The sequence below is a fragment of the Lissotriton helveticus genome, chromosome 7 (assembly GCF_964261635.1).
Source record: "Lissotriton helveticus chromosome 7, aLisHel1.1, whole genome shotgun sequence".
NCBI classification, from domain to species: Eukaryota; Metazoa; Chordata; class Amphibia; order Caudata; family Salamandridae; genus Lissotriton; species Lissotriton helveticus.
The window spans coordinates 1,008,818,195-1,008,845,347 of NC_136068.1; the positions used below are offsets into that span (position 1 = coordinate 1,008,818,195).

At 46.3% G+C, this 27,153-nt stretch overlaps 1 protein-coding gene across 2 annotated transcripts in view; it reads left to right on the top strand.

Annotated features, from left to right (window-relative positions):
* LARP1 (La ribonucleoprotein 1, translational regulator) overlaps window positions 1-27,153 on the top strand; it is a 915,090-nt gene that overhangs the window by 184,506 nt on the left and 703,431 nt on the right. For both annotated transcript variants that reach the window (XM_078653680.1, XM_078653681.1), the window contains exon 2: window positions 1,418-1,482. In XM_078653680.1, the coding sequence (XP_078509806.1) occupies window positions 1,418-1,482 (65 nt within the window). The remainder of the gene's footprint in view (window positions 1-1,417; window positions 1,483-27,153) is intronic.

Consider the following 27,153-nt stretch of genomic DNA (forward strand, 5'->3'; position numbering starts at 1 on the left):
CTTTTCAACGTTTGCTGTCTTATGGCTTTCTGAAACCTGTTAGTTGCTTCCTAAAGATGTGCCGGGTCGTTTACATGTTTTGTTACTTTTCTTCTCTAGTGGGAGTGCCCTAGGGGAGGACCCATCCTAGCGCTGTCAAGTAGATCCTGTTGGCAGGCTCTCGGTGCGGGACCTGCTGTGCCTGTGGAGGAACAGCTTGCCTCTTGGCTCCAACCGGGTTTGGGGGGGGGGGGGGGGGGGGGGGCGGAAAGGGGGGGGGGCTAACCAGTGTGACAAGTTTTTTTTATTTTTTATTAAGTAGTCGTAGTGCCTGCCCGGATTTCTGGCGAGGGTCTGCTCCATTACCAATCAAGAACGAGCGGGAGTGCCTTTATTTGCATAAAAAAGCTGCCGTAAATTTTATTTTTGGGATCGTGGTGAGACTACCGGAAGCCTGCTAAGTTTCCTGAGTGAAGTAATTGCTTCATAATCGCACCAGCTGTCAGAGGACATGGTTTGAGCACTGGCATTACGTAGGACCCAGCAATGCACATCTACATTATTTGCGCTCTAGTTATTTAGGGTGTCGAGATGTGACTTAGTGCAAAAAGACAGATGGTGGACGGAATGGTGAAGAAATCGAACATTAACCCCCCGTCACAGATCTGGGTTAAATCCATCGTTTTTTTGTTCTTAGATCAGGGATTGTTGATGACGTCCATGCACCTTGCTCTCTTGTCAGTGTAACCTCCATGTCCCGGCCCTCCCAACTGCTTGTGTGCTTATGCTTTACAAAAGAAAAGATATGTTTGAACTGATATCGCTCTTTTTGTCTAAGTAAATAACTATTTATTATCTCTAGGTTCATTGGTCCCAATATCAAGTTTGGTAATTGCAAGTTATAAAGATGTGAACCCATCAGACGCTTGCGTAACGTGCGTTTTTGTAGTATTTCCTTTTGGACCGATTACAAATGAAATGCGAATAACAGCATGTTCTATCCTTCTCCAGTGGCGCCGAAGGAAACTTCCATACATTTGGTTTACATAGCACAACGTCTACCAAAGACTAACCCCAGCCTGCTGTCACGTTCCATCACGATCTTTTTTTTTGTATGAAACTGCTAACCCAAATATTGCATTGTGGTTCGTGAAGTTGATTAAGTTCTGCAATAGAAAGATCGGACGTGACTGAAATTGCTCCAACTGGTTTGTCATTATTTAAAGGTACTTGCAGCAGACCTGCTGATAACTACTACTTTTGCTCAATTGTTATCTGGAGTATGCTATGGATTGTAACCGAAAAGTGATTTACATCTTTGAAGCCTAACACGCAAGAACTTGTTTAATTTATATGAAATGTTGATGCGAGAAGGTATGCTGGTGCCAGGAGATTTCCCCACTGTTAAATCCGTTTAACCGATGTTTCTTTTGTTCAGAGCCCCTGGCGCCAGCAAAGGTGGTCAGAGCTGGAAACCCTCCGCGCCCAAGGAAAGGAACAAAGGTACTGTCACTTTAAGGTCTTTATTTCTACAACTGCATGACTGAGATGGGGAAAGCTGGGCGTAGAGCATTGGTTCGCTTTGCCCCGTGTAGCTTCTTGCTGGACTCTTTGGAAGTATTTTTTCATTTAACAGTCATAACTATCCCTGCTTATATAGTAAGTGCAGCAGTGCTGGCCTTCCACTTGTAAAATTGTATTGGTATCACATGCACGTTTCATAAGCCTTGAACACTCTAAAAGCACAAGCTCACCCTTTACCATTGAGACCTAAACAGCTGGTCAGATTAATGGTTCCCAGTGAAAACAGAACTAGATTACCCTGTTTTAACATACTAGTGCACATCAAAGTGCAATTCTTTATTACATGTTTACGGGTATGTGAACATTGTTACTAAAAATTGGTTTTTTGGTCAATAGTATTGGGTTCTGTAAAAGTTAGCAAGACACCCACACATAATTTAGAAGTCGAAATTCTCTAAATGTGCTATTGGAAGTATAAAACTTTGCCCACCACTGTGTGAAAGCTTAGTTTGCCCTTTTTGTATAAGTGTATTTTTCCCCATCAGTTAAATTTCTCTAGGGATCACCGTGCACTAGTACCCCCCATTCTTGCCTTCCATATATATTGGCCTACATGGCTGTTCTTCTTGGCTGCTTTATACATAATTTCTTCAACAGTTTTCTTTTTCTTGATCTTTCTTGCATCCCTTTTCACTGTGGCACTGTAGTTAATTGCACCGGACTCACGTAAATTGTGTAGGGTGTCTTCAGAATATCGATCTGGTCTGCATCTTTTCCATGTGGGCTGTCACCACGTCAATGTTATTGAATAGTCTTTTACTTTATGCAAAACATGTGGCCAAATCTAGAGATTTTGTACTTTATAGCAAGGAGCTATCAAAGGTTCTCAGCGACCTTGTTAGTTAATGAGTTGACTGTGGCACAGAGGGACTCTACGCAAAGCTATTCCTCGCCTCTGTGGTAGTTATCCATTCTCTGCACAGGGGTGTGGAATTTAATAAAATAGCTACTTGTCCATGGGGCAAGTTGCTTCATAAATCTACTTGTTCTGTAACAAACTCCACTTGTCCCTTTTTTGCCATGTAATACAACGACAAATTATGGCAGGAATCTCATCTAAGAGCTCTGATATAGTCTTTCTGATAATTCCAGGGCTCATACCATAGTACGGTTTGAGTACTAACAAGTTCGAGGTATATAGGCTGCAGATGGTACATTTATGAATAGATCGCCATCTGGTGTTGGGCTCGGATGATTGCACTTGTTGTTCTCTTGGAGAAGTCTTTTGTAGTCACGAGACAGGTGACTCCTCCCTTGGGTGATAGTGCGCATGGGCATCGGCTCCATCCTTAGATTGTTTTTTTCCGCCATCGGCTTCGGATGAGGATCGAAGCGCTCCGGATCGACTTCGAGAAAGAAGCTATATTTCGGCGCGTATTCCCTTTTCAATTCGACGGTATTGTTTATCGATCGCAAGTTCATTCCCATTTCGACGTGCTTCGACGTCAACAACAAAAATTTTCAACTCTACGTCGACGAGACCGGGAGGCCTATCTCGACGTAGTCCAGCCCGGAGTCCATGAAAAGGACTCCATTCAAAAAATGTCCGTGTGGTGCTAAATTCCCAACCAAGGACCTACACGAGGTGTGTAACATCTGTATCACCTGACCACAAATCCAGGGACTGTGAAGCCTGCGCGGCTTTCTCCTCCAAGTCGACTATTAGAAACCGTCGAGCCCGAAGACACGAGATGTCGAGGATGGAGTCAGATGCAATCCCAGAACCGTTCGAGGTCCAACACCCTGAGGAGGAAGAAGAAGAGAACGGGTCGGGGTTGGAAGCGGACGAGTCTGAAGTCGAAGAAGTCGACGTTCATCAAACCGTGAGTGACGGCGTCCCTTTACCAAAACACCGACCCCGATTGGTGTCGACCCTGCCTTCGAGCCCGGTCAGACAACCGAAAAAAAGTTTCCGACGCCCCGCCTTCTGGCTCGGCAACGAAACCGAAACACTTGGCCTCCCACTATGTCGGAGCCGAGAAACGGTCGACATCGACACCGAAGCTCCATACCAAGGAGAGCGTGCAGTCGAAACATTCCATGTCGAAACCGAAACATGCTTCGACATCGAAGACTCCCTCGACACCGAAAAAATCGGACTCTAGCAAACTCTTGGTGCCGAAAATACATAACACCGAGACACAGAAGCAAAAGCACCTTTCGGACCCAAAGACTTCGGTACCGACACAGGAGCAACAAACAGATCCAAAACAAAAGACTTTGTTCATTGATCCACAAACTGGCAAGGTGGTGACACAACTACCTAAAAAGAGGAAGACTCAACAGTTGGAGGACAAAGCTCCTCCTCATAAGAAGAGAACAGTGGGGACAAATACAACTCCTCCCCTTTCTCCACAGCCTATGGACACACCCTCTTCTCCGCCAGCTATTCCTCCACCTTCTACACCACGCCCATCTACACCTCAAACAGATGTAGAAAGTGACACAGGGAATGGGGACAAGATTTCCTTTTAGAAACACTACCTGCTGCACAAAAATCTTCAGGGACCCTACCGATGCTTAAGGGTCTCCTCACTCACACATCAGACATATTCAGAGACCCGGTGAGGACTAGGGTGTTAAACCCAAGAATTGACAAATATAAGAGAGCCCCTAAACACCCAGTATTTATTAAGAGGCAAATACCTTTGGACTTGTTAGTAGTCTCAAACGCTCGTAAGATGGCAAACTCACTAACAGCAGGAGAAGCTCCTCCTCCTGACAAGGAGTCCAAGTTAATAGATGCCTCTGGCAAAAGAGTAGCATCCTGTCAGAACCCTTAATCCACAAGTCGCGGTAATAACTCATGTGCGGAGCTGTCAAGCTAAAATCAAACCGACTGTGGGTTCCTGGTCCGAAAGCGTAAAAAAACGGAACCTTAAGATGGCCGCCGGTTTGGGCCGCGGTCAGCTGTCCAGTGTTTAGCAATTTAGCGGAGTCCAGGTGGGGTGTGCGGTGACAGAGGGCTGCGCACTTCACTAACGATATTTTCAGGAGAAGGAGTGTTTTCAGTAGAGCTCGAAGTATTTTCTGAGGAGAATTAAGTTAGTCACGAAACGGAACCTTAGTTAAGCCCCTATTACCGTTTCTTAGTTTTCCCGGCAGTTAAAGTAGCAAAATTCCAAGGGGGCATTCACTCGAAATAATTACCGAAGCTTCGCGTCTGACGGGAAGCCTCGAAGACGTCCGCAGTGTTTTGGCAGCAGGAGAGAGAGCGAATTCCAGGGCGGTTAAATAAATCACCAGAGTTGAGCACATTTCCTGCAAGAAAAAAAAAGAAGACGAAGATAAGTGACAATTGTGTTTTATGGTTACAGAGGCAGTAAAAAGTGTCTAAGACTGATGCTAAGTACCTACCTAGATATTTCTGAATAAAGCGACGAAAAAGGCAACAGTCTGAAGCAGGCAGTGGGAGATAACCTAAAAGAAACAAGTAAAACAGATGATAGGTACAGGAACTAATAAGAGGACATAAGCAAGGACTAAAAACGAGAGACAATAAGTAAGTTAGAATACTAGACATAACACCAATTAAATACTATTAGTCTAGGAGGGTAACCAAATAATATAATAGTGTACTTGTATTACAGTTTGCCGAAGAATCCAAGAAAGCAGAGAAAAGGCACCTAGGATAGCGGAGGAGGAGGACAGGCAAGAAGTGAGTGGAGTAAGGTTTTGAAGTTAAAAGCTAGTAGGGAGTATAGAGAAAATAATAAGAAATGCAATTGTGAATTACAGGAAAACTAAATACAGAGAAGCTCAGTCACGCCCTGTGCCTACAAGAAAATAGAAGAGAGGGCAAGACTCTTGGAAGTAATGGTAGATGAGAATTAGAACAGATAATAGGGAAAGGTAGAGCATAGATAGAAGTACAAGGCTAACTGTGATTTTTCCCTTCAGGGTTCAAGCCAGAAGCAGTCTGCAGGTCGGACTGACGAGTGGGGCCATCCAAGAGGATCTCTTCTTGTTGTTTATTATTTTATCCAATTTCCCCCTTCCCTCTGGGGTAGTAGATTGGAGTCTCGAAGTATATGAGCTCTAGGCTACTGCCCTTGGGTGGATTCGGGAGTAAGCATCTCTGTTCCCGTGCAGCTACTAAAGAGTATCCTTTAAAGTCTGACACATCCCAAGCAGCAAACAGCTGGCACATAGCAAAAACTACTTGCACGTTATGATAGAGCTCATTATGATGAGTTAGAAAAACTCATTACACATCTCCCTAAGGAACATCAAAAAAGGGCAGATCAGCTGATACAAGAAGGGAAGATAATAACTAACACTTCCATTAAGTGCGCCTTAGACGCAGCAGACACTGCGGCAAGATCCATAAACACCAGTATCATGTTAAGAAGACATGCATGGCTCAGGGTCTCAGGGTTCAAACAGGAGGTACAAACTTCTTTATTGAACTAGCCTTTTGATGGGAAAACACTCTTCGACTCAGGTACAGATGAGGCGTTATAAAAAATGAAAAAGGACACAAACGGCCAAGTCAATGGGAGCATTGCAACAGCCAGCTCAGAGAGGTTCCTTTCGTAGGTCCACCTAATAGAGGCGGATCAAAGAATACAGGCACAAGCCAGCAATCAACCTCTTTTACACCAACGTCACCCAGAGGGAATTCTAGAGGTAGTTGCAGAGGTAACAACAACAAGGGTAGAGGTCGCAGAAACAACAACCGCAACTCTCCTACCCCAAAACAGTGACTTCATACAGTCCTCCCCAGACCATGCAACACCGGTCGGGGGACGCCTATCACAGTTCCTACCTGTCTGGGAAAACATCACATCAGACAGGTGGGTGAGACAAATTATCCAACATGGTTATTGCCTAGAACTCACGTCTACCCCACCAAACATCCCCCCCAGAGAGCGTCCAATGAGTAAAGATCATCTAACAATATTAAAACAGGAAGTACTATCACTGCTACAAAAGCATGCCATAGAGAAGGTTCCACAACATCAACAGGGAACAGGAGTATACTCTCTATACTTCCGTCTTTTTTGGGAATTAGGATCTCTAAGACCAATACTAGACCTCCGACCTCTCAATGCATACATAAATTCGGAACATTTCCACATGGTCACGCTCCAACAGGTACTTCCTTTACTGAAGAAAGGGGACTTTCCAACTCTCCAACTATCCAGACTAGCGCAAGAAATTTGGAGATGGGCCATTCCTCAAAACATATATCTGTTAGCAGAACACCTACCAGGAGTTCAAAATCCGATAGCAGACATCTTAAGCAGAGAGTCGGAACAAATACACGAATGGGAACTGCACAACCAAATACTGCAGCTATTCTTCCACAGATGGGGACAACCGGAGATAGATCTCTTTGCCACTCATCAGAACGCAAAATGCCAAAGCTTCGCATCCAGGTACCCACACCACCTGTCGCAGGGCAATGCATTATGGATAAATTGGTCCAACAAATTTGCATACGCTTTTCCCCCTCTCCCACTAATTCCATTAGTGGTTCGAAAACTGCAACAGCATTCAATGACCATGATACTAGTAGCACCAACGTGGGCACGGCAGCCGTGGTTCACCACGCTCCTACAACTCTCACAGGTGCCACACCAAAAATTAAGAATCTCACCCATGCACCTTACACAGAACCATGGAGAAATAATGCACCCAGATCCCAAACAACTGAACCTAGCGATCTGGCTCCTGAGGTCTTAGAATTTGGATACTTAAATTTACCTCCAAACTGTATGGAAATTAAGCAAGCAAGACGTCCCACCACCAGAGCCTGCTATTCAGCAAAGTGGAAAAGGTTTGCTGTATACTGTAACATCAACGCTCCGGACGCATCTACACAAAATATTATTTGCTACTTACTGCACTTACAGCAATGTAACCTTGCTTACACTTCCATTAGAGTACATCTTGCAGCGATCGCAGCATACCTGCAAAACAGGCAACATCTATCCCTGTTTAAGGTACCCGCAATTAAGGCTTTCATGGAAGAACTCCAGAGTTATTCTACCAAGACTACCACCTTCCCCAGTCTGGAACCTTCACATAGTACTCACCAGACTAATGGGACCACCTTTTGAACCTATGCATAGGTGTGAAATACAATTTCTCACTTGGAAAGTGGCCTTCCTTATAGCCGTTACCTCCCTTAGGAGAGTAAGTGAGTTACAGGCATTAACACTACAAGAACCATTTCTACAACTACACCAAAATAAAGTGGTTCTTAGAACAAACCCAAAGTTCTTACCTAAAGTAATGTCAGCATTCCACATCAATCAACCAGTGGAACTACCAGTCTTCTTTCCAAAACCACAGACGGTAGCATAGAGGGCCCTACATACACTAGATGTCAAAAGGGCAATATTATATTACATAGAAAGAACTCAAACTTTCAGAAAAACTAAACAACTATTTGTAGCGTTTTCCCCAACACATAAAGGCAACCCTATCTCTAAAGCAGGCATTGCCAGGTGGATTATAAAATGTATACAAATATGTTACATTAAAGCAAAGAACATTAACTGTTCCCCCTAGAGCTCATTCTACACGCTAACTAGGGGCATCTATGCCATTCTTAGGGAACATTCCCCTAGATGACATATGCAAAGCAGCAACTTGGTCTACACCGCATACCTTCACAAAACACTAATGTGTTGACGTGCAGGCAACACAACAAGCAAGAGTGGGCCAGGCTGTATTAAAAGCTTTATTTCAAACTGTTGCAACAGACACTGGTGACCACCGCTAGGGAGGTAACTGCTGTGTAATCTATTCATAAATGTACCATCTGCAGCCCATGTGCCTCGAACGGAATATGCTACTTACCAGTATGCATCTGTTCTTGGCATAGAGGGCTGCAGAGTGGTATATGCCCTCCCTACCTGGAAACCTGTCTGTTCCAACATTATCTTATTTAGATACACTTACATGGCAATCTCTTTCTGTATTCTATCATACTACTCCATCTAACCCTACTATGGCAAAACAATCTAAGGATGGAGCCGATGCCCATGCGCACTATCACCCAAGGGAGGAGTCACCAGTCTCGTGACTACAAAAGACTTCTACAAGAGAAAAACAAGTGCAATCATCCGAGCCCAACACCAGATGGCGATCTATTCATAAATGTTCCACTCTTCAGCCCTCTATGCCAAGAACAGATGCATACTGGTAAGTAGCATATTCCTTCCCTTATTTTGTCACGTTTCCTCAGATCTACATACTGGGTCTGAAGGTAGTGGTAAGCAAAGGTTCCAGGGGTTGGAATGCCCTTTTGAGTCTATGCAAACCTATAAACTTATATATTTGTAAGGGTTTCCCCAACGCTTCTCTAATCTTTTACCATACTGAGAAATGTTGAAAATGTACTCCTGACAATGGCAGACGTAAAATTTCTTCACTCAACAGATTTTTGCATGAGCAAATCTACACATGCATATTTGGTCATGCTTAAATGCAGTCAACAAATATTTTCTAGGACGACTATTTCTTGTCCTACTTCTGTAAATTCTTATGAATTCACAAACGCCATAAATCTGCACTTAATGCAAGGACGTATACCACGGGTGCACTTTTGAGACTTTTATTAATAATTTGGCCCCTAATTAGGTCTGCCATTAACCATGACCTTTTGTGTTCAATACAATTCTGTCTGTGTCTATTGGCTGGCTTCACTGTGAGTGACCGTATTCTGCTTTTTCATAAGGAGCATATTGGCACACAAAGTAGTTTTGTTCAGTGCAAGGAACTATTGTGGCAATGTGTGCCTTGAGACCAAAAACAAGTTTTGCTTTTGCCAATGTTTGTTATAATGTTGAGGGCCAGGCAGCTCCCACACCAATAAGGTTTTACCAAAAGCATGCCAAATCAAGACACATTGACAAAACGAAAAGGCTGACCACCAATTTCAGACCTACTGGCTTTGCCAATGCTAGTTTGTGTTTCGCGCCCCATAATCTTATTAAAACTGGTTACACTGATTTTCCATTATGAAAATATTTGGGAAATGCTAGCATACATCAACACTTTTTACTAAACGAGGCTGCAAAGAAATGGTACCTAAAATTTTACAGTAGTTTAGCTAAATGTTTTTTTTCTATTTGCATTTTTGTGAACATTTTATTTTGAAAGCAAAGAATCATCAATCTTGCTTTCAAGCTTCTGCAATTATTTGAATCTAATCGGAGAGCATTCTGGGAGCATTAAGCATAGCCTCATATTGCTAAACTTTGAAAACCTGTGTACACATTTTTATACTGGAACCACTGTTGTGCAGTCCGTGTTAACAACATTTACTTAGTGCTCACACTAATAATAAAGGCTTTGCCTTAATGAACCATAAATACAAGTTCAAACTGCATTAACACAGGTACACAAGTATTACCTAAACTTCAGACAATGCCCCACCCTGATATACAATGTGGTACTATAAATTGGCAACCAAAGCGTATGTGCTGGCGAGGGTTGGTCCTACTTGTCCCAAGGACAAAATGCACATGAAAACGTGTTGCCCTTGACCCTTAATGTCCTGGGCGTCGGGCTATAGGAATTCCACACCCCTGTCTGTATACCTAAGGATGCAAGTGGTGGTTGGCAGGGAGAAATATCCATACTAAACACTTTTTTTTAAAAGAGCAAAATTATTCTTGCCTGATCCGGTCTGCTTGATCCATCTTAATTGGACTTTAAACACTCGGTACAAGACACCTTGTGTCGGGCTAAATGTCACTGTATTCCAGAGTTACCCTAAAAGGGCTAGCTTAATGTCTCATTTCCATGAGTAGACACACACTGGCTGCCTGGATTTGTAGTACATGCAGTCCTGCTGTGACTATTTTTCGGACGCCTCTGTAGAATACATTGCAGCAGTCCTTCCAATCATGCAAGTGATTCGGAATTTGTCAGATGTTTGAGTCTTAAAGTGAAGTAAGTAGTTCACTTGCAAGCTAACCAGGGCCGCAGTGGAAAGTGCTAATCTAGCGAGCCTCATGTCCAGGGTTGGCAACAGATCCTGCAGGAGATTGTTGGGTTGGGGTGGGGCATGGATAGTATACGTAATATACATGCATAGAGGGCTCTTAGTCTGCACTCTTAATCCATAGGTTTGTTGGATTGTTCATATTTTGCTTCTGCCCACCACAGCAATGTCAACCCACTTACCCATCACTTTGAGTAACTGCACAGAGCTTGTGCATATCTCCGTAAGCAATTCCCTCCTCTTCAGTGACCACGTTTTTTTCAAAGTGGGCTCTTGAAATTTTGTTTTGTATATTATCCATAAAAACAACAATTTTGCTTATAATTTAGGTGACCTTTTAAATTGTGATTTGCTTCCAGTTGCCTTTTTAGGTCGAGCCTGCTAGACCACGCATGCGATGTCACTTGCAAGACATTGTGTGCTTATCAAGAACATACTGACTTAGAACCTGCTGATTGCTTACCATTGGTTGGCTTTTTACTTGTCTTGACAATCTTGTTCGAACCTGCCATGGAGCATAGGCTCTTTACCATCTTTTTTTATATGGTTGACTTCTAAGCTTCCACTTGTAAAATAGGTTTTGCAGCGTGAATCTTTCTGGATTCACTATGCTGTGCATTATTCCGCGGTCTTGTGGTTGGGTCCGGATTCGTAGTCTTCTTCTTTTTTTTTTTTTTTCTCTTAGCCCAGGTGGGCGTCGGCGTCACACCCCCTTGGGTGTATTTCCGGTGACGTCGGCATGCTTCCTGCGGAAGCTCCCACTCTTGGGCGCCATCTTCCGATTCTTTTTTTCCGCGGTCGGGTCTGGATCGTTCCCGTTTGGGCTCCAGACATTTTTGGAGAAAGAAAATACAGAAAAGACGAGAAGTCATCTGAAGACTGCAGGGGACTTCATCGACAAAGTCAGCAAGGAGAAGGCGTTTTTCATCGAGATCATCGACGACCGTCGACGAACACGCGACCAGAGAGGCCCTGGACGCTCGATGATGGACAACACGCCGTTCAAGTTCTGCCGTAACTGCCACCACAAGTACGCGCAGAAGGACCAGCACCCGGTATGCAACCTTTGCCTACCGGTGGACCACGAAAGCCGAGACTGCAACGCCTGTTCCGCCTTCGCCCCGAAGACCCTTCGTGTGAGAGAGAGGCAGAGGGTAGCACACGCCACCCTGCAGGGGAAGGCCCCGACTCCGTCCCTCTACGAGCTGGGGATGTCCTCCGAGGAAGAAGACAACGCTGCCGCCGAAGACGACAGCTACACGGTCGTAGAGACCGATTACACGAAGACTTCTGACAAGGTAGGAGACTCTTCGGCCCCCAAGAACCCGAGAGACTCTGAGTCTAGAAAAATCGAGGGCAAGACCCCGAAAACGCCGACGCCAAAAAAGGCGGCGTCCGCGACTACTCCCAGGCCCAGCGGATCCTCCGAGAAGGAGTCCCCGGCGCCGAGAGCTGCTGATCAGCAGAAAACGTCGAAAATCATCCCCGAAAAGGATCGATCGACGCCGAGGGAGAAAGACCCAAAACTGACGACGACCAGAGACCAAAATCCGGGTCGACGTCAAACTTCGACGCCGAAAGGCACGGCGACGAGCCATCCGCCGAAAAGAACGGCCGACCCATCCGACGCGGAACACGCGGCCGAGATGAAGAAGAGAAGGCGCCTCGAGGCCGAAATGGAGAACATCATGCAGCAGAAGAAAGATTTCGATGCAAAGATGAAAGCCTTCACGATCCCTCACAAGACCAAGCCACCGGTGGTGGAGGCGGTCGAGGAGGAACAAGACCAGGACGTCGAGGTGATCGACGACCAGGAGGAATACGAGAATCCCTACGATAGTTACAACTATGGGGAGGAAGAGGAAAGCAGGACGGACACAGTCGGCACCCTCTGACCTACAGGAGGTAGATTACATAGATGTTGACACCGACAGCCCGGAGGAGGTGGTCAACACTTACCCCTCAAGGCCCTCGCCGCCGGACGACATCGGGGCCTACAACTCGGTGATACAAGCTGCCGCAGCAGCTTTCAAGCTCAAGCTCGACGAAGAGAAGCAGAAAGCAGACTTCCTTCTAGAAACATTGCTCCCAACACAAATGAGGAGCCAGTTCCTTCCAATGCTCGAGAGCGTCTTGGCTCAGGGGAAGGAAGCATTCAGGGAGCCCGCAACATGCAAGGCAGTAACTCCCAGAACTGAGAAGAAGTACAAGCATTCCACAAAGGACCAGGCCTACATTCAGGGCACGGTCTCCGCAGACTCCATTATCACGGCCACAGCAAGGAGGAGAGCTAACGTACCCACTACCTCGGGCCCGCCACCGGGTAAGGAGAGCAAAAGGATGGATCTGGTGGGCAGAAGGATCGAACGGAATGCCGCGACCCACTGGCGCATGGCTAATTCCAACGCCCTGATAAACAGGCACATGTACCAAATCATGGAGGGACTGGGGCAGTTGGTGAAGGACCTGCCCCAGGATGCCAGGCAGAAGGCCGAAAAGGTGGTTGAAGAGGGAAAAAAAGCGGCAAATTCTTGCCTTAAGATGGCCCTGGATGGGGCAGACACTTCCAGCAGGCTCATGATGATGGGCGTCACGGAAAGGAGGCACGCCTGGCTCCGGATCTCCGGTTTCAAACCGGAGGTGCAACACAGCATCCTGAACACACCGTTCAACGGCAACACGCTTTTCGGAACAACAGTTGATGAAACGCTCAGTCAACTGAAAAAAGATAACGAAACAGCAAGATCCATGGGAGCATTGCAGTTCAGAGGGAACAAGAGAGGCACCCCGTCACGGAGGCCCGGCGGGAGAGGCGGAAACCAGCCAGGTACATCACACCAGGCTTTCCAGCAAACGCACCAGGCAGACTCGCAGACTCAGCATGGTCAGCAGAAGCAGTCCTGGCAGTACCAACAAAGAGGCCAGTCCTTTCGAGGGAGAAATGGACGGGACAAAATAGAAGAGGGGGGCAGCAGCCCACCTCTAAGTGACTTCAAAAACTGTGTGCCCGCCCACAAAAAAGATCCCAGGGGGCAGCACGTACAGATGGGTCAAGACAAACTAGACACCTACGACCACATGACACCAGTGGGAGGAAGATTAAGATTTTACCTCCGAGAGTGGAGAGAAATCACATCAGAAAAATGGATCCTCAACATTATCCAATTCGGATACTGCATAGAGTTGGAGGGGAGGCCAACAAGCAGAAAACCAAAAAGAAAAACACTAACAAGCAAGCAGCTGCAGTGTCTTCAGGAGGAGGCAATGGAACTCCTGCGGAAGCAGGCCATAGAACGGGTACCCCTCAAGGAAAGAAACACAGGAATATACTCAACGTACTTCCTGGTACCAAAGGTAGACGAGACGATGAGTCCCATTCTGGACTTACGGTTCCTGAACAAATTCATAAGAACGCAAAAATTCAAAATGACCTCCCTGCAAGAGGTGCTCCCACAATTGCAGACCGGGGACTTCATAGTCACAATAGACCTCAAAGACGCCTACCTGCACATCCCAATGAACAGAAAGCACAAACACATGCTCAGGTTCACCATTGGAGAAAGCCACTACCAGTTCACGACACTGGCCTTCGGACTAAAATCAGCACCAAGAGTTTTCACAAAGTGCCTCGCAGCAGTTGCAGCACACCTACGAAGGCAAGGAATACACGTATACCCTTACCTGGACGACTGGCTGGTGAAAGCAAACTCATACCAGAAATGCAAGCAGCACGCACATACAGTGACGAGCACGCTCATAAACCTGGGGTTCTCCATCCATTGGAAGAAATCATCAATGGAGCCGGAACAGGTCAAGATCTTCCTGGGAGCACAGATCAACACCTTACATGGCAAGGTGTTTCCCAGCGAGAAGAGGGCGCTGGTGAAGGAAACTCGCCTCTACCGGAAGGGACAAGCTCTGACAGTGAGGACTGCGAGCAAGATCATGGGCATGATGGCATCATGCATCCACCTGGTACCAAATGTACGACTCCACATGAGACCCATTCAAGAATGGCTACAGGAGCAATGGTCACAAGCTACAGGCGGTTGGGAGGATCTAGTGGTTGTAACGTACGCAGTGCAGAAGGAGATGGCATGGTGGACCATGGAGAACATAACAAAGGGAAAGCCTCTAACGCCCCCAACGCCAACAGTGACCATCACCACAGACGCAATCCTGAAGGGATGGGGCGCTCACATGGAGGAGCTCAAGGTGAGGGGACTGTGGAAGACAGCAGATGCGGCAAAGCACATCAATCACCTAGAACTGAAGACAATCTTCCTTGCACTGAAAGCCTTTCAAACAAGACTGTACAAACACAAGGTATTGATACAAACAGACAACACCACTGCGATGTTCTACATCAACAAGCAGGGGGGCACACAGTCAGCACCGCTTTCAACGCTGGCGCAGGAGATATGGAGATGGGCCATCCCTCTCAAGATAGACCTGCTAGCCATACACCTACCAGGGAAGGACAACATACAAGCCGATTGGCTCAGCAGGCAGACATCGGCATCCCACGAGTGGGAGCTCAATGCTCAGGAGACAAGGTACCTGTTCGACAGGTGGGGGACACCATCGGTGGACCTGTTTGCCACACGCCAGAATGCAAAATGCCAAAACTTCGCGTCCAGGCAGCCCGATGAGGGGTCACTGGGGAATGCCCTATGGATAGATTGGTCAAGGACATTTGCTTACGCCTTTCCCCTGATACCACTGATGCACAGAGTGCTGAGCAAGTGCAGAGCGAGCAACATGACACTGATACTGGTCGCACCACAGTGGGCGAGGCAGACATGCTACTCGCAGATCATGGAGATGACAGTGTGCACCCCACAGATTCAGCAGGAGGAAAGACCTACTCTCCATGCAGAACTGAGAGGTACTACACCCAGAGCCAGAGAGCATGAACCTAGTAGCGTGGCTCCTGAGGACATAGAGTTCGCACATTTTAGACTACCAGAAAGCACCCTGAGGGTACTTCGGGAGGCACGAAGGCCCAGCACTCGAAAGTGCTACGTTGCGAAATGGAAAGATTCACAATATGGTGCAGACAGGAAAGACTCCACAATAAAATGAAGATGGACTCCCTGGCAGCGCTCTGTTACAGGCAGCTCTTCAGGAATTTTAACTATCCCGTTTTTTGTATTTTGGTTATCTGTGTTAGCGCAAACCATTTCCCCTGGTTTTAAATTACTTTGCCACGCTTACCTGCACGCTGCCACCTTCACTTGCACTATAATAGTGGAAGCACCGCATTTTGCGGGTCCCTCGCCAGCGTCTCGACGGCGGCCATATTGCATGAGGGGTGAGTCAGCGCGGTCTAGTCCTCACTTAGGAGGCGCGACCATTTAAATTGGAGGCAAATCTTAGGCGCGCTCTCAATTTTGCTTAGCGCACTCCCTGGCAGCGCTCTGTTACAGGCAGCTCTTCAGGAATTTTAACTATCCCGTTTTTTGTATTTTTGTTATCTGTTAGCGCAAACCATTTCCCCTGGTTTTAAATTACTTTGCCACGCTTACCTGCACGCTGCCACCTTCACTTGCACTATAATAGTGGAAGCACCGCATTTTGCGGGTCCCTCGCCAGCGTCTCGACGGCGGCCATATTGCATGAGGGGTGAGTCTCAGCGCGGTCTAGTCCTCACTTAGGAGGCGCGACCATTTAAATTGGAGCCATGCTTACGCGCAGCGTAATCGCGCTGCGGGATCGCCGGACTTCCGCCGGAGTTACGCCTGAGTTCAGCCCGTCTGCGCCCGTCCGCGCTGAGGACGGGCTGCAGGTCGGCCGTACTCGGCTGCTACTCCTCTCTCTCCTTCTGAGGCAAGTAGACAATATTCTAGGGTCAACCTCCTTTCACATAAACCGCGCTTGCTGTCTTGTTCACATCGCTTTTCGCCTGAAGGGATTCTATATGCCCGGTGTTGTAGGGCATGCCTTTCTTCTTTTAATTTTGTTTCTAATGACTCGACTAATTCCTTGCCCCGTCTAACTCGTCCATCCACTTCTTCAAGAACTGGCTTTCTTATTAATGCGCGCTCACTTGTCAAGCACAATGTGGCTTTTCATGACTTTGTTGATGCTCGACAACCGGACTGGGTGTTTATTACTGAGACCTGGGCATCTGACACTTCTGGGCATGATTTGTTGATGGCCACTCCCGATGGCTATTCTCTGCACAGGCAGGATAGATTGCTTCGCAGAGGTGGAGGGATTGCTATTCTCTCGAGATCCTCCCTCCCATGTAACATCAAGCCTCTATCCGGGCCTCAAGATCGCTTTGAAGCCTTTTATTTTTGTATTACTTGTGCCCCGTCGGCATCTTTTACAGGGATTTTAATATATAGGCCTCCGGGCCTTAGATCTGGCTTCTCCGCGGATTTACTGAGAATTCTTGAACCCTATTTTGGTAAGCCTTGTCTTACCATCTTGGGTGATTTGAATTTTCATCTTGAGGACATCAATTCAAATGATACTACATCTCTGGTTGAGTCACTTGCAGCTTGCGACCTTCATCAACTTGTGAGCAGTCCTACTCACACGGCTGGTCATATACTTGATGGGGTGTTTTCTAACGATCCTAGACTGTCGACTGGCCACCCTCTTCCACTGGTCTGGACAGACCACTTTGCCGTTCCGCTGGAATTTATTCTCCCTGCCCCCAGTTCTGTTAATCAGACTATTTCCTCACACACACTCAGGAGAAATTTAAGGAATGTTACGGACAAGGTTCTTGTCTCCTTTGTCTCTTCTACTGATTCTCTCGCTTATAAGGATGCAGGCGAGGCAGCTTCTGATCTGACAAATTCCATAGTCAGTGCTGTTGATAGACTTGCCCCCGCTTCGTTGCGATATGTAGCAAGGCGGAAGCCTACTGCTCCCAGGTTTTCTAGCCAGCTGAGACTCTTGAGGCAGGGATGTAGGTGCACCGAGAGAAGGTGGAGGAAATCATGGGATTCTAGGGATCGAGAGGCTCACAAGTCTGCATTACGGGAGTATAAACTGAGAGTGGTAAAGGAGAAGCAGGAATACTTCTCCAATCTGACCAGCTCTCTTTCATCTCCTGGGGAGCTGTTTAAAATCGCCGACTCACTATGCTCCCTTCAACTCCCTGATCCTGTAGTCCATTCACAGGAATTGTGCAACAAGATCTCAGACTTTTTCCATAAGAAGATTCTTGATATCCATGCTTCTTTGGATGTTGAACGCCTTTTACTGGATCAGAGTATTTCCATCGAGCTATCCAGTCTTGATTCTTTCAGTAAGGATTCCTCTAATCCATCTCTATCGGAATTCCCCCCCTTGTCGCTGGAGGGACTGAATCTCTTGCTGGATAGAACCAAGTCTTCTTCCCCTATGGATCCTCTACCTCTTAAAAAACTTATAGTGTAGAAGCAGTCTTCTTCCTCCCATGCTCATGGTTATGAATAAATCTATCTCCCAGGGCTCTTTTCCAACGGTATGGAAGAAGGCCATTGTAAAGCCTCTCCTCAAAAAACCATCCCTTGACCCTGGCCTTTTAAAAAACTTTAGGCCGATCTCCCTTCTCCCTGCTCCTGCAAAGATGTTGGAAGCACACCTAAACTTTCATTTGTCCTCCTTTCTTGATCACTCCGGATATTTAGATAACACACAACATGGCTTCCGGAAACATCACAGCACATAGTCCGCTTTGACCCTTGTGGCCGACAAGATCCGGCGTAAAGTGGACTCTGGCCAATCCACTGTCTTGGTCCTACTCGATCTCTCGGCCGCATTCGATACCCTGTCTCCTGCCATTTTAACATCTCGGCTTAGGGAGGCAGGGGTCGAGGGATCGGCCTTGAGTCTTCTGAACTCTTTTCTTTTAGAAAGAGAGCAGAGAGTGATGCTTGGGAACTACCTCTCCCCTGCCAAGTCTTTGCAATGTGGGGTGCCACAAGGGTCGGCCTTGAGTCCGACCCTGTTTAACATCTATGTGGCCCCCCTTGCTAGACTCATAAGATCGCAGGGGATGGAGGTAGTATCCTACGCTGATGACACTCAAATTATGGTGTCTCTGGCTCATTCCTCTGTGGCAACATCTGCCTTGAGCTTCAGGGTATGCATGCAGTTGGTGGCAGACTGGATGACTGTCAATTCCCTGAGGCTCAATGGCGAAAAAACAGAGGTACTGGTCTTTGGAAAGAACCAGGATGTTTGGTCGAGCGAGTGGTGGCCTTCTTCTCTTGGCACCTGCCCCACTCCCTCCCAATCAGCCAGAAATCTAGGTGTGATATTTGACACCTCACTCTCTATGTCCCTTCAAGTAAATAGGACCGTGGCCACTTGCTGGGGTGTGATTAGGACTCTAAATAGAATCCGTGAATATCTTTCTCCTCAAGCTCGGAAACAAATTGCAGTCGCCCTTGTCGGCTCCAGGTTGGATTATTGCAATTCCCTGTATATGGAGTCCAACAAGAGCCACTTGCAGCGACTGCAAATTGTGCAGAATGCGGCTGCACGTTTTGTATTGGCCCTTCCTAAGGTGTCATCTGCGACTAAAGCCAGGAAAGACCTTCACTGGCTTCCAGTGCAGCATAGAATTTCCTTCAAAATTCTTTGTATGACTTACAGAGCATTGGCGGAGGGACCAATGAGTGGGATTAGTTCCTTACTCGTCCGCTATGTTCCAGTTAGAGGCCTTCGATCCGCTGAACTACTCCAACTTGTCGTGCCACGTGTTAGGCTGACCAGATGGGGAGCAAGGGCCTTTTCAGTTGTGGCCCCTCAGCTTTGGAATTCTATTCCCATTGAGCTTAAGAGGTTGCCATCAATTGATTTGTTTAAAAAGGAGCTAAAAACATGGTTCTTTAGGAAGTCCTATCTCTGATTGAACGTTCCTTGGAGTGATAAGCTGTGATTCTGATGTTAGGCGCCTTGACGCCCATTGGGCAAAGTATGCGCATAATAAAAACATTTTCATTCATTCATTCACAGTGCTAAGGTACCTGACGCACTTGCTGGAGAAGAACCTTAGCTCATCCTCCTTGAGAGTTCACTTGGCAGCGATAGTCTCCTACACAAGGGGAGAAACGTGCAGGAGCTTCTTCACATCACAGGTGGTGAAGAGATTCCTAGAAGGAGCGAAAAGGATCGCACCACCCAAGCGGGTGCCGCCACCTGCATGGAACTTAAACACAGTCCTAACGGAACTCATGAAAGAGCCCTTTGAACCACTTCACAAGGCCTCCCTAAAGATGCTAACTATGAAAACAGCCTTCCTGGTTGCAATAACGTCCTTACGCAGAGTAAGCGAGCTTCAAGCGCTGCCGCTACAAGAACCCTACATACAAATACACAATGATAGAGTTGTGATGAGGACTGACCCACACTTCATGCCGAAGGTGGTATCCAAATTTCACATGAACCAGTCTATACAGATACTGAGTTTTTTCCAAAAACCAACAACTAGCGCAGAGCGAGCTCTGCACACCCTGGACGCCAGAAGGGCAGTCATGCACTACATTGAAAGGACAAAGGAACACAGGAAAACAAAACAGTTTTTTGTGTCATTCGCAAACAGCTTCATGGGGAAAGCAGAAACCAAAAAGACCATTGCACGATTTATTTATTTTATTTATTTATTCAAAGTTTTATATAGCGCGAACAAGATCTTAGCAGATATCAGAGCGCTTTACAGTAAGGTGAGTAGACATAGTAATTGGGTACAGTATAGTGCACGGTAGCATAATAGGATAACAATCATGTGCAATAAGATACAGGTAAACACTCAGCTAGACAGTAGAATAAGGTGGTGTAGAGTCTTTGCTCTAACTAAAATAGAGATCATGAGGTAGCAGAGAACACTCAAATAGACAAAAATATAAGACAGTGCTGAGTCTGAGCTAGCTACAACACAGGTCTAAAGATGATATTAAACATTCAAATAGGCATTAGGATAGGGTGGTGCAGAGGGACTCTGATCCAGCTGCCATGGAGATCAGTGGATACCAGTAAACACTTAAAAGATAATACTATAGTACGGTGCAGGGTCTATGATCCAACTGCAAAAGAGGTCAATAGGTCATGAACAGAAAGTTAATGGATCACTAATTATCCGACGTTACAAGATCGGTGCATAGACTCTGAGCAGCAACAGTGTGGATCATGTAAACTTGGCCATAAGGAGGGCTTTCACTTCTTTCTTGAAGAGTACAGTGGAGGAGATAATCCTCGTTTCAGGAGTGAGTGCATTCCAGATCCTCGGTGCCATTCCTGAGAAGGAGCGCTTGTAGGTTTTTTCCTTACGGAATCTGCGAGGTTTCAGGAGCAGACTTTTAGTACTTCTATTGGATCTCGAACCTCCTGATATAGTCAGCTTTTGAGTGAGGTAGGTGGGAGCCTTGTGGTGTATGGCTGAGTGTCATAACCGCAATTTTCAATTGTATTCTGGCTTCGAGGGGGAGCCATTTCAGCGATTTCAGGTCAGGGGTTATATGAGTGTTTCCTTGAGCCCGAAATGAGTCTCGCGGCCGCATTTAGGGAGGCTCTTAGGGGTGCTGTTGTTGCTTGAGGGAGACCGCTGAGGGCCACAATTCCATAGTCTATGCGGGGGATGACTAGTGCTTGTACAGCAGTTTGGAATTCCTTGGCTGGGAGGAAGGGTTTGAGTTTCCTTAGAGTGTTAATTTGAAAGTTAGCTCCTTTCGTTGCTTTGCTAATGTGCTGTTGCATATTGAGCTTTGCGTCAAGTGTGATGCCTAAGGACTTCGCTGAGTCCACGATGGTGGGTTGGACATTGAATGCTGTTAGGTGATTGAGCCATATTTGGGTAGTGGTAATTTTAGCAGGGGGTGATATCAGGAGGAACTCAGTTTTCAATGCATTTAGTTTGAGGTGATTGTCGGCCAACCAAGATTGGGTGTTCCTAAGTGTGCAGTTCAGAAGTTTGATATCTTCCGGGGATTGTACCTTTAGGTATAGTTGAGTGTCATCGGCATACATGTGGAAGTGTACATTGGATGCCTGGAGCAGGGTAGCGAGTGGTTCCATGATGAGGTTGAACAGCGTGGGTGAGAGGGAAGATCCTTGTGGGACGCCTAAATCTACTGGCACTGGAGAGGACAGCACGTTGTTAATCTTGAACTTCTGGGATCGGTTGTGAAGGAAGGAAGTGAACCATTTGAGTACAGTCCCGGATAAGCCCATTCTGGTATTTAGGAGCTCTAATAGGTTCTCATGTTTGACCGTGTCGAATGCTGAGGAGAGGTCCAGGAGAATGAGGAGGCAGGAGTCGTTGCGATCCAGGATTTGGAGGGCGTCATCAATTATGTGTGTCATGGCCGTCTCCGTGCTGTTTCGCCCGGAAGCCTGATTGGTGAGGGTCGAGGAGTTCGAACTGATCAATGTGTTTTGTTAGTTGGAGTTGCACACATTTTTCCAACAGCTTGCCAAAGTGGGGATATTGGTGATAGGGCGGTAGTTGTTTAAGTCAGCCGGATCAGCTGTCGGTTTCTTGAGTATGGGCGTGACTTGCCCCACTTTGAGGGAGTCTGGAATGAGACCTTGCTGAAGGGAGCTGTTAATGATTTTTGTCCAGAGTGGGAGAAGCACGGGGATGAAGTCTCTAACAGCATTGGCAGGTAATGGGTCTGTGAGGTGATTAGAAGGCTTCAAGGAGCCGAGCAGTTTGTGTATTGCTTCTTCAGAGTAGGTTTCGAAAGACGACCAGGAGGCGTTATTTTTAGGTTGGGTGTCAGGCATTTTGGTGATGCTCGGGTATCGTCTTACATCATTAAGGAGGTCATTCCTTATGTTGTCGGTCTTTAGCTTAAAGAAGGCAGAAAAGTCTTCACAGTGTGGGATGATGTTTGTTGAGTCGTTTGAGAGAAGGGGTTGCGTCTTGGTTTGAGTTTTGACTAGTTCGAACAGCTTTCTTGGTCTGTTTTTTGCTTGGTCCAGCTGGAGGCTGAAGAAATCAGATTTTGCGCGCTTTATTTTCCTAAAGTAGGCATTTCTCTTGCTCTTAAGTATTTTGCGATGCCGCGATGAGGGGACTGATCTCCTTGTGCGTTCTGCCATTCGCATAGCCCGCCTGTCTTCGTTGAGTCTGCCATCATACCAAGGGTTCGAGATCTTGGTGGAGACTCTTTAGTTGCAGTGGGGCGGCTTCATTGATTGAGTTCATAGAGTCGAGGTAGTGGTCAGTCAGTGATTGAACATCAGAGGTGCCAGGAGGGGGAAGGAGGCTATTGGTGAGGTGGGGAGGCAGGGAGTTGGGGTTAAGGTTCTTCATGTCCCTTTTCCAGATCTTAGATTTGGTGGGTTGCGCCGAGACAGGTTTAACCTTTTCATTGATGAAGGAGATAATGTGGTGGTCTGACCAATCACAAGGTTGGATTGCCCCTAATTGGGTGGAGTCTTCGTTGGCGATGATGAGATCAAGTATGGAGCCTTTGTCGTGTGTTGGGCTGTTGCATATTTGAGTGAGGCTAAACGCGTCCAGGAAGGATTTGAGACTATTCACCACTGCGTCTTTCTGATCGTTCCAGTGGAGATTGAAGTCACCCAGGTAGATTTGCGGGATCTGCCGACCAGCGTTGGATGAGATCGTGTCCATGAGTTGTTGGGTGAAGATGAGGTTGTCCCTAGGCGGGTGATAAATGAGATGTAGAGCACATACTGGTTTGCCCTCGCTGGAGCTATCAAGACAAATGAGTTCGCAAGACGTGATGGAGGGGGAAGTTAATTTAGCAACTGAGAGGTTGATCCTGAAAATGCATGCGATTCCCCCGCCCGTCTTGCCGGTTCTGTCAAGTCTAATTATGTGGTAATTGGGGGGGACTAATATGTCCATGATAGGAGTGGAGGCTTCAGTTAACCATGTTTCCGTCAAAATGGCTAGGTCAAAATCCATTGATGTGACGAGATCTGCAATGTTTGAGGAATGCCTCTGGGCCGATCTGCAGTTGAGTAGGATGCAATTGAGTCGAGGGGTGAGAGGGGTGGTAGAGTGTTCTAGCGCGAGAGGTATTTTTCTGAGATTGCTGGGGATGGATCGCACAGACAATTCAACTCTGCCACAAGCGTGCAGGACAAGAACTGGCAGAGGGGACACGTTCCCACTCCACCAGGAAGAAGGGCGCTACAATAGCCTTCCTGGCTAAAACACCCATAGAGGACATATGCCTGGCGGCAACATGGGCTTCGGTGCACACGTTCACGAAGCACTACTGTGTAGACATACAAATGAACAAGGAAGCTCAAGTTGGACAGAAGGTGCTACAGCACATATTCAACACCCAACGCTCATCTTCCACCCAGCCGCCACAGAGATGAGAAACCGCTACAAAATCTATGCACAGCATAGTGAATCCAGAAAGATTCACACTGCAAAACGAATAGTTTTCTTACCTGTCGGTGTAGTTTTGCAGCTTGAAGATCTTTCTGGATTCACTAGCGAACCCACCCACCTCCGCCAGAAAGATGAGGCTGGAGAGAGAAGAGGTGGTTAACTAAAGAAAGGACTTTAAACGTACAAAGTGGTAAATACCAACTAAATAGAACATTGCCATTACTTCGGAAACGAAAGAAACACGGAAAAAAAGAACCCGAAGATGGCGCCCAAGAGTGGGAGCTTCCGCAGGAAGCATGCCGACGTCACCGGAAATACACCCAAGGGGGTGTGACGCCGACGCCCACCTGGGCTAAGAGAAAAAAAAAAGAAAAGACTACGAATCCGGACCCAACCACAAGACCGCGGAATAATGCACATCATAGTGAATCCAGAAAGATCTTCAAGCTGCAAAACTACACCGACAGGTAAGAAAACTATTCGATATTTCCACATATATTTAACTGATAAACATGCACTCATGCAAAACACTGAAAACTGGGAGCCTTAGTTATAATTAACCAATCCTCTATTTAAACATTTGCTTACATGAGACCTCCAGTATATATTTCGAAATGTAGCTTATTCCTTGGCTAGCAAGATTGGTGAAATGCGATTTCTGTTCTCATTTGCAGACTTCAGTTTTTCGTAATAGTTCTCGCTCTAAACCAATAAGTCAGTGATTTTAGGTTTTCTGAATTGAGTAATTTCCCTTCATCCTTCTGTCTCAAGCCTTTATCTCTGGCAAATAGCACCATACCTCTATGTAAAATGAACATCAGCCACTGCATCTGCCTTCTTTATGGTTTAATAAAGATCATTTCTTAGGATGGGCTCTCAAAATTAGCTGACCATGATTTCTGGAACTCTGGAGCAGTCTGCTGCATTAAGGAGTGTTCAATTATTTTCTGAAGCTGCTGCTTAGCTAACCCAACTTTCTGCTCGTTTTCCTTTCAAAAGGAAGATCCGAAAAAACTTGACAACGTTTTTTTGGCATTATTAGAGTGTTTTCAACATTTTTATTCTATAATCTTAATTGAGAAATGAAGCACGGATACAGTATTTTGTTAATATAGTATTAGCTAGATATTTGTTCAATTCCCCCGAGCCCAACCCAAAAAAACCTACAACATGATCCTCAAAAAAGCTACCTCGTGCACAGGCAGAAGAGATAGGACGTGGGCAGTAGCAGCAATGTACACTTTGACCACTTTCCAGACTATCTGAGCATCTGACATCAAAACCCTCTACCCTTGTTTGTATATGACAAACAGTTGACTCTGGGAAATGCGAAAAACCACTTCAACGACCGTTTACCAGAAAAAGCATGGAAGGAGGGTGTCTTGCTCCTAAGGTTGTGGCCCCCTCCTCTGAGAAACCAAAGAGACATAAGGAGCAAGCCATTGCTGGAAGTGATGCCTACAAAAGGCCCCTGATTGGAGCCTCCACCCGGCAGTGGATGGCCAAGGGCCTGGTTCCTGACACTAACCGCTGTTCGTGACCTCTGGTTGTTGTCTGCCTTTTGGGCAGAACATGCCCTGGGTTTGGGGCAGAATTGGCCAAAGGCTTTGTTGGCCAATGTGGTACTATCTGCTTACCGGGATGCATCTGTGAGCAGGCTAGGTTTAGTTGCCTCCCAAGTAGTGTCTGCAGGGGAGAAGGAATCCCCATGGGTGGATGTGGCGCAGCGGCCAGAGTTGCCGACTCAGGAGCTAGGGAATCCAAGTTTATCTCTCGGCACAGGCTCAACGTCCCATGATTTGGGGCAAATCCATTAAGCTCCCCGTGCCAGTGGACAAATGGACAGCGCCTGGATACCTTCACAGGTTGTGAGAAGGTGAAACGCGTTGGGAGTTTGGCAAGCGCCTGAAAAATAAAGCCGCTGTAACTCTTTGCAAACCACACGAGTGAGTGCGTCCTTATTTTCCAATCTCTGAGATTGGACCCTTATTGAAATATAGCGGCTGGATCCTGCCGAAAGGAAATGTACTGCGCTGATCAGGAGTGCCCACGCCGTAATGGATCAAACCTTGACTGGACACACACCCACTCACCCACTCCTTTGAATTCATAACGGGGACGGACCACAATGTCGTGCTCCAGCATTTTATTGCTGTTCCTCGGTCTGACTCTTTTCTGCTTGGAAAAGCCTTGATCATTTGTGTGTGTGTGTGTGTGTGTGTGTGTGTGTGTGTGTATATATATATATATATATATATATATATATATATATATATATATGTATATATATATACATTGCGTATTTTGCACACAATTGTTTTGATATTTATGAAAATTTGATAATGTGAATATTTTAAATTATTTACACATTTGTGTTTTCACTAATTATAATAATCAGTTTATTATACTTTTTTTGAAACACAGTATTTAAAATGTGAAGTTTACATATATATTTTGAATTATTTTAATGTTACATTAGAAAATTTGTAAGACACTGTGCATTATATGCAATACGCTACCTCCATAAGACGCATGCATTAACTGGAAAGAACTAACAAACCATAGTGTTTCTTCACTGTTTATTATCACGTGGTGTTGCATTAAGAAAAGCATATAAAAAACATGGCATACTGCATTCCCATTATGTGATCAAGGGCACTCGGTGCCGGCAACGGGTCTTGAGATGAGGAGTGAGAAATAAAGCAAAGAGAAATATTTGCCATTGGATTGTCCTGTTGGTCCTTTTTCTTCAAGCTCGCCGAAAGGAAGTGCTGGGAGGTGTGGTGTATGCATCAATATACGGAAGTCAGGTTGCTTCCGGTAAACGGACCCCTCTCTGCGAGTTGGTAGCAGCCCACAACCTAACGCTGCTTCCAATCCAAAAAGGAACTTTGACTGCAACACCCTAAGAGCCGGGAGAGCAAGCACCAGCAAGACGACGCCGTCACTTGGGTCGGAGGACCCACGAAGGAACGTCAGCCAGACTGGTGAGTGAGACTGCATTGATATAGGTTAGGGAGAAAAGGACAATCGGCATACCAGTATTTCCTGTCAAACACGCAAACCGCGGTGTTTGAAACTCACGCTAATATCCCCTGAATATGTCCATAGCCGCAGTACATGAATGGGAGGCAGCAGCGGGCCAGTTATTTAATAACACACCTAAAGTGAATCCAAATGCGCCAACTAGGAGAGTGCTGGAATCAAATACAGACAATGACATCAAGTATCTATTAAAAGATTTGGAGAAAAAATTAAAACCAAGATAAAGTGGTGGGAGCATAGGTCCCTAACAAAGTATGTGGAG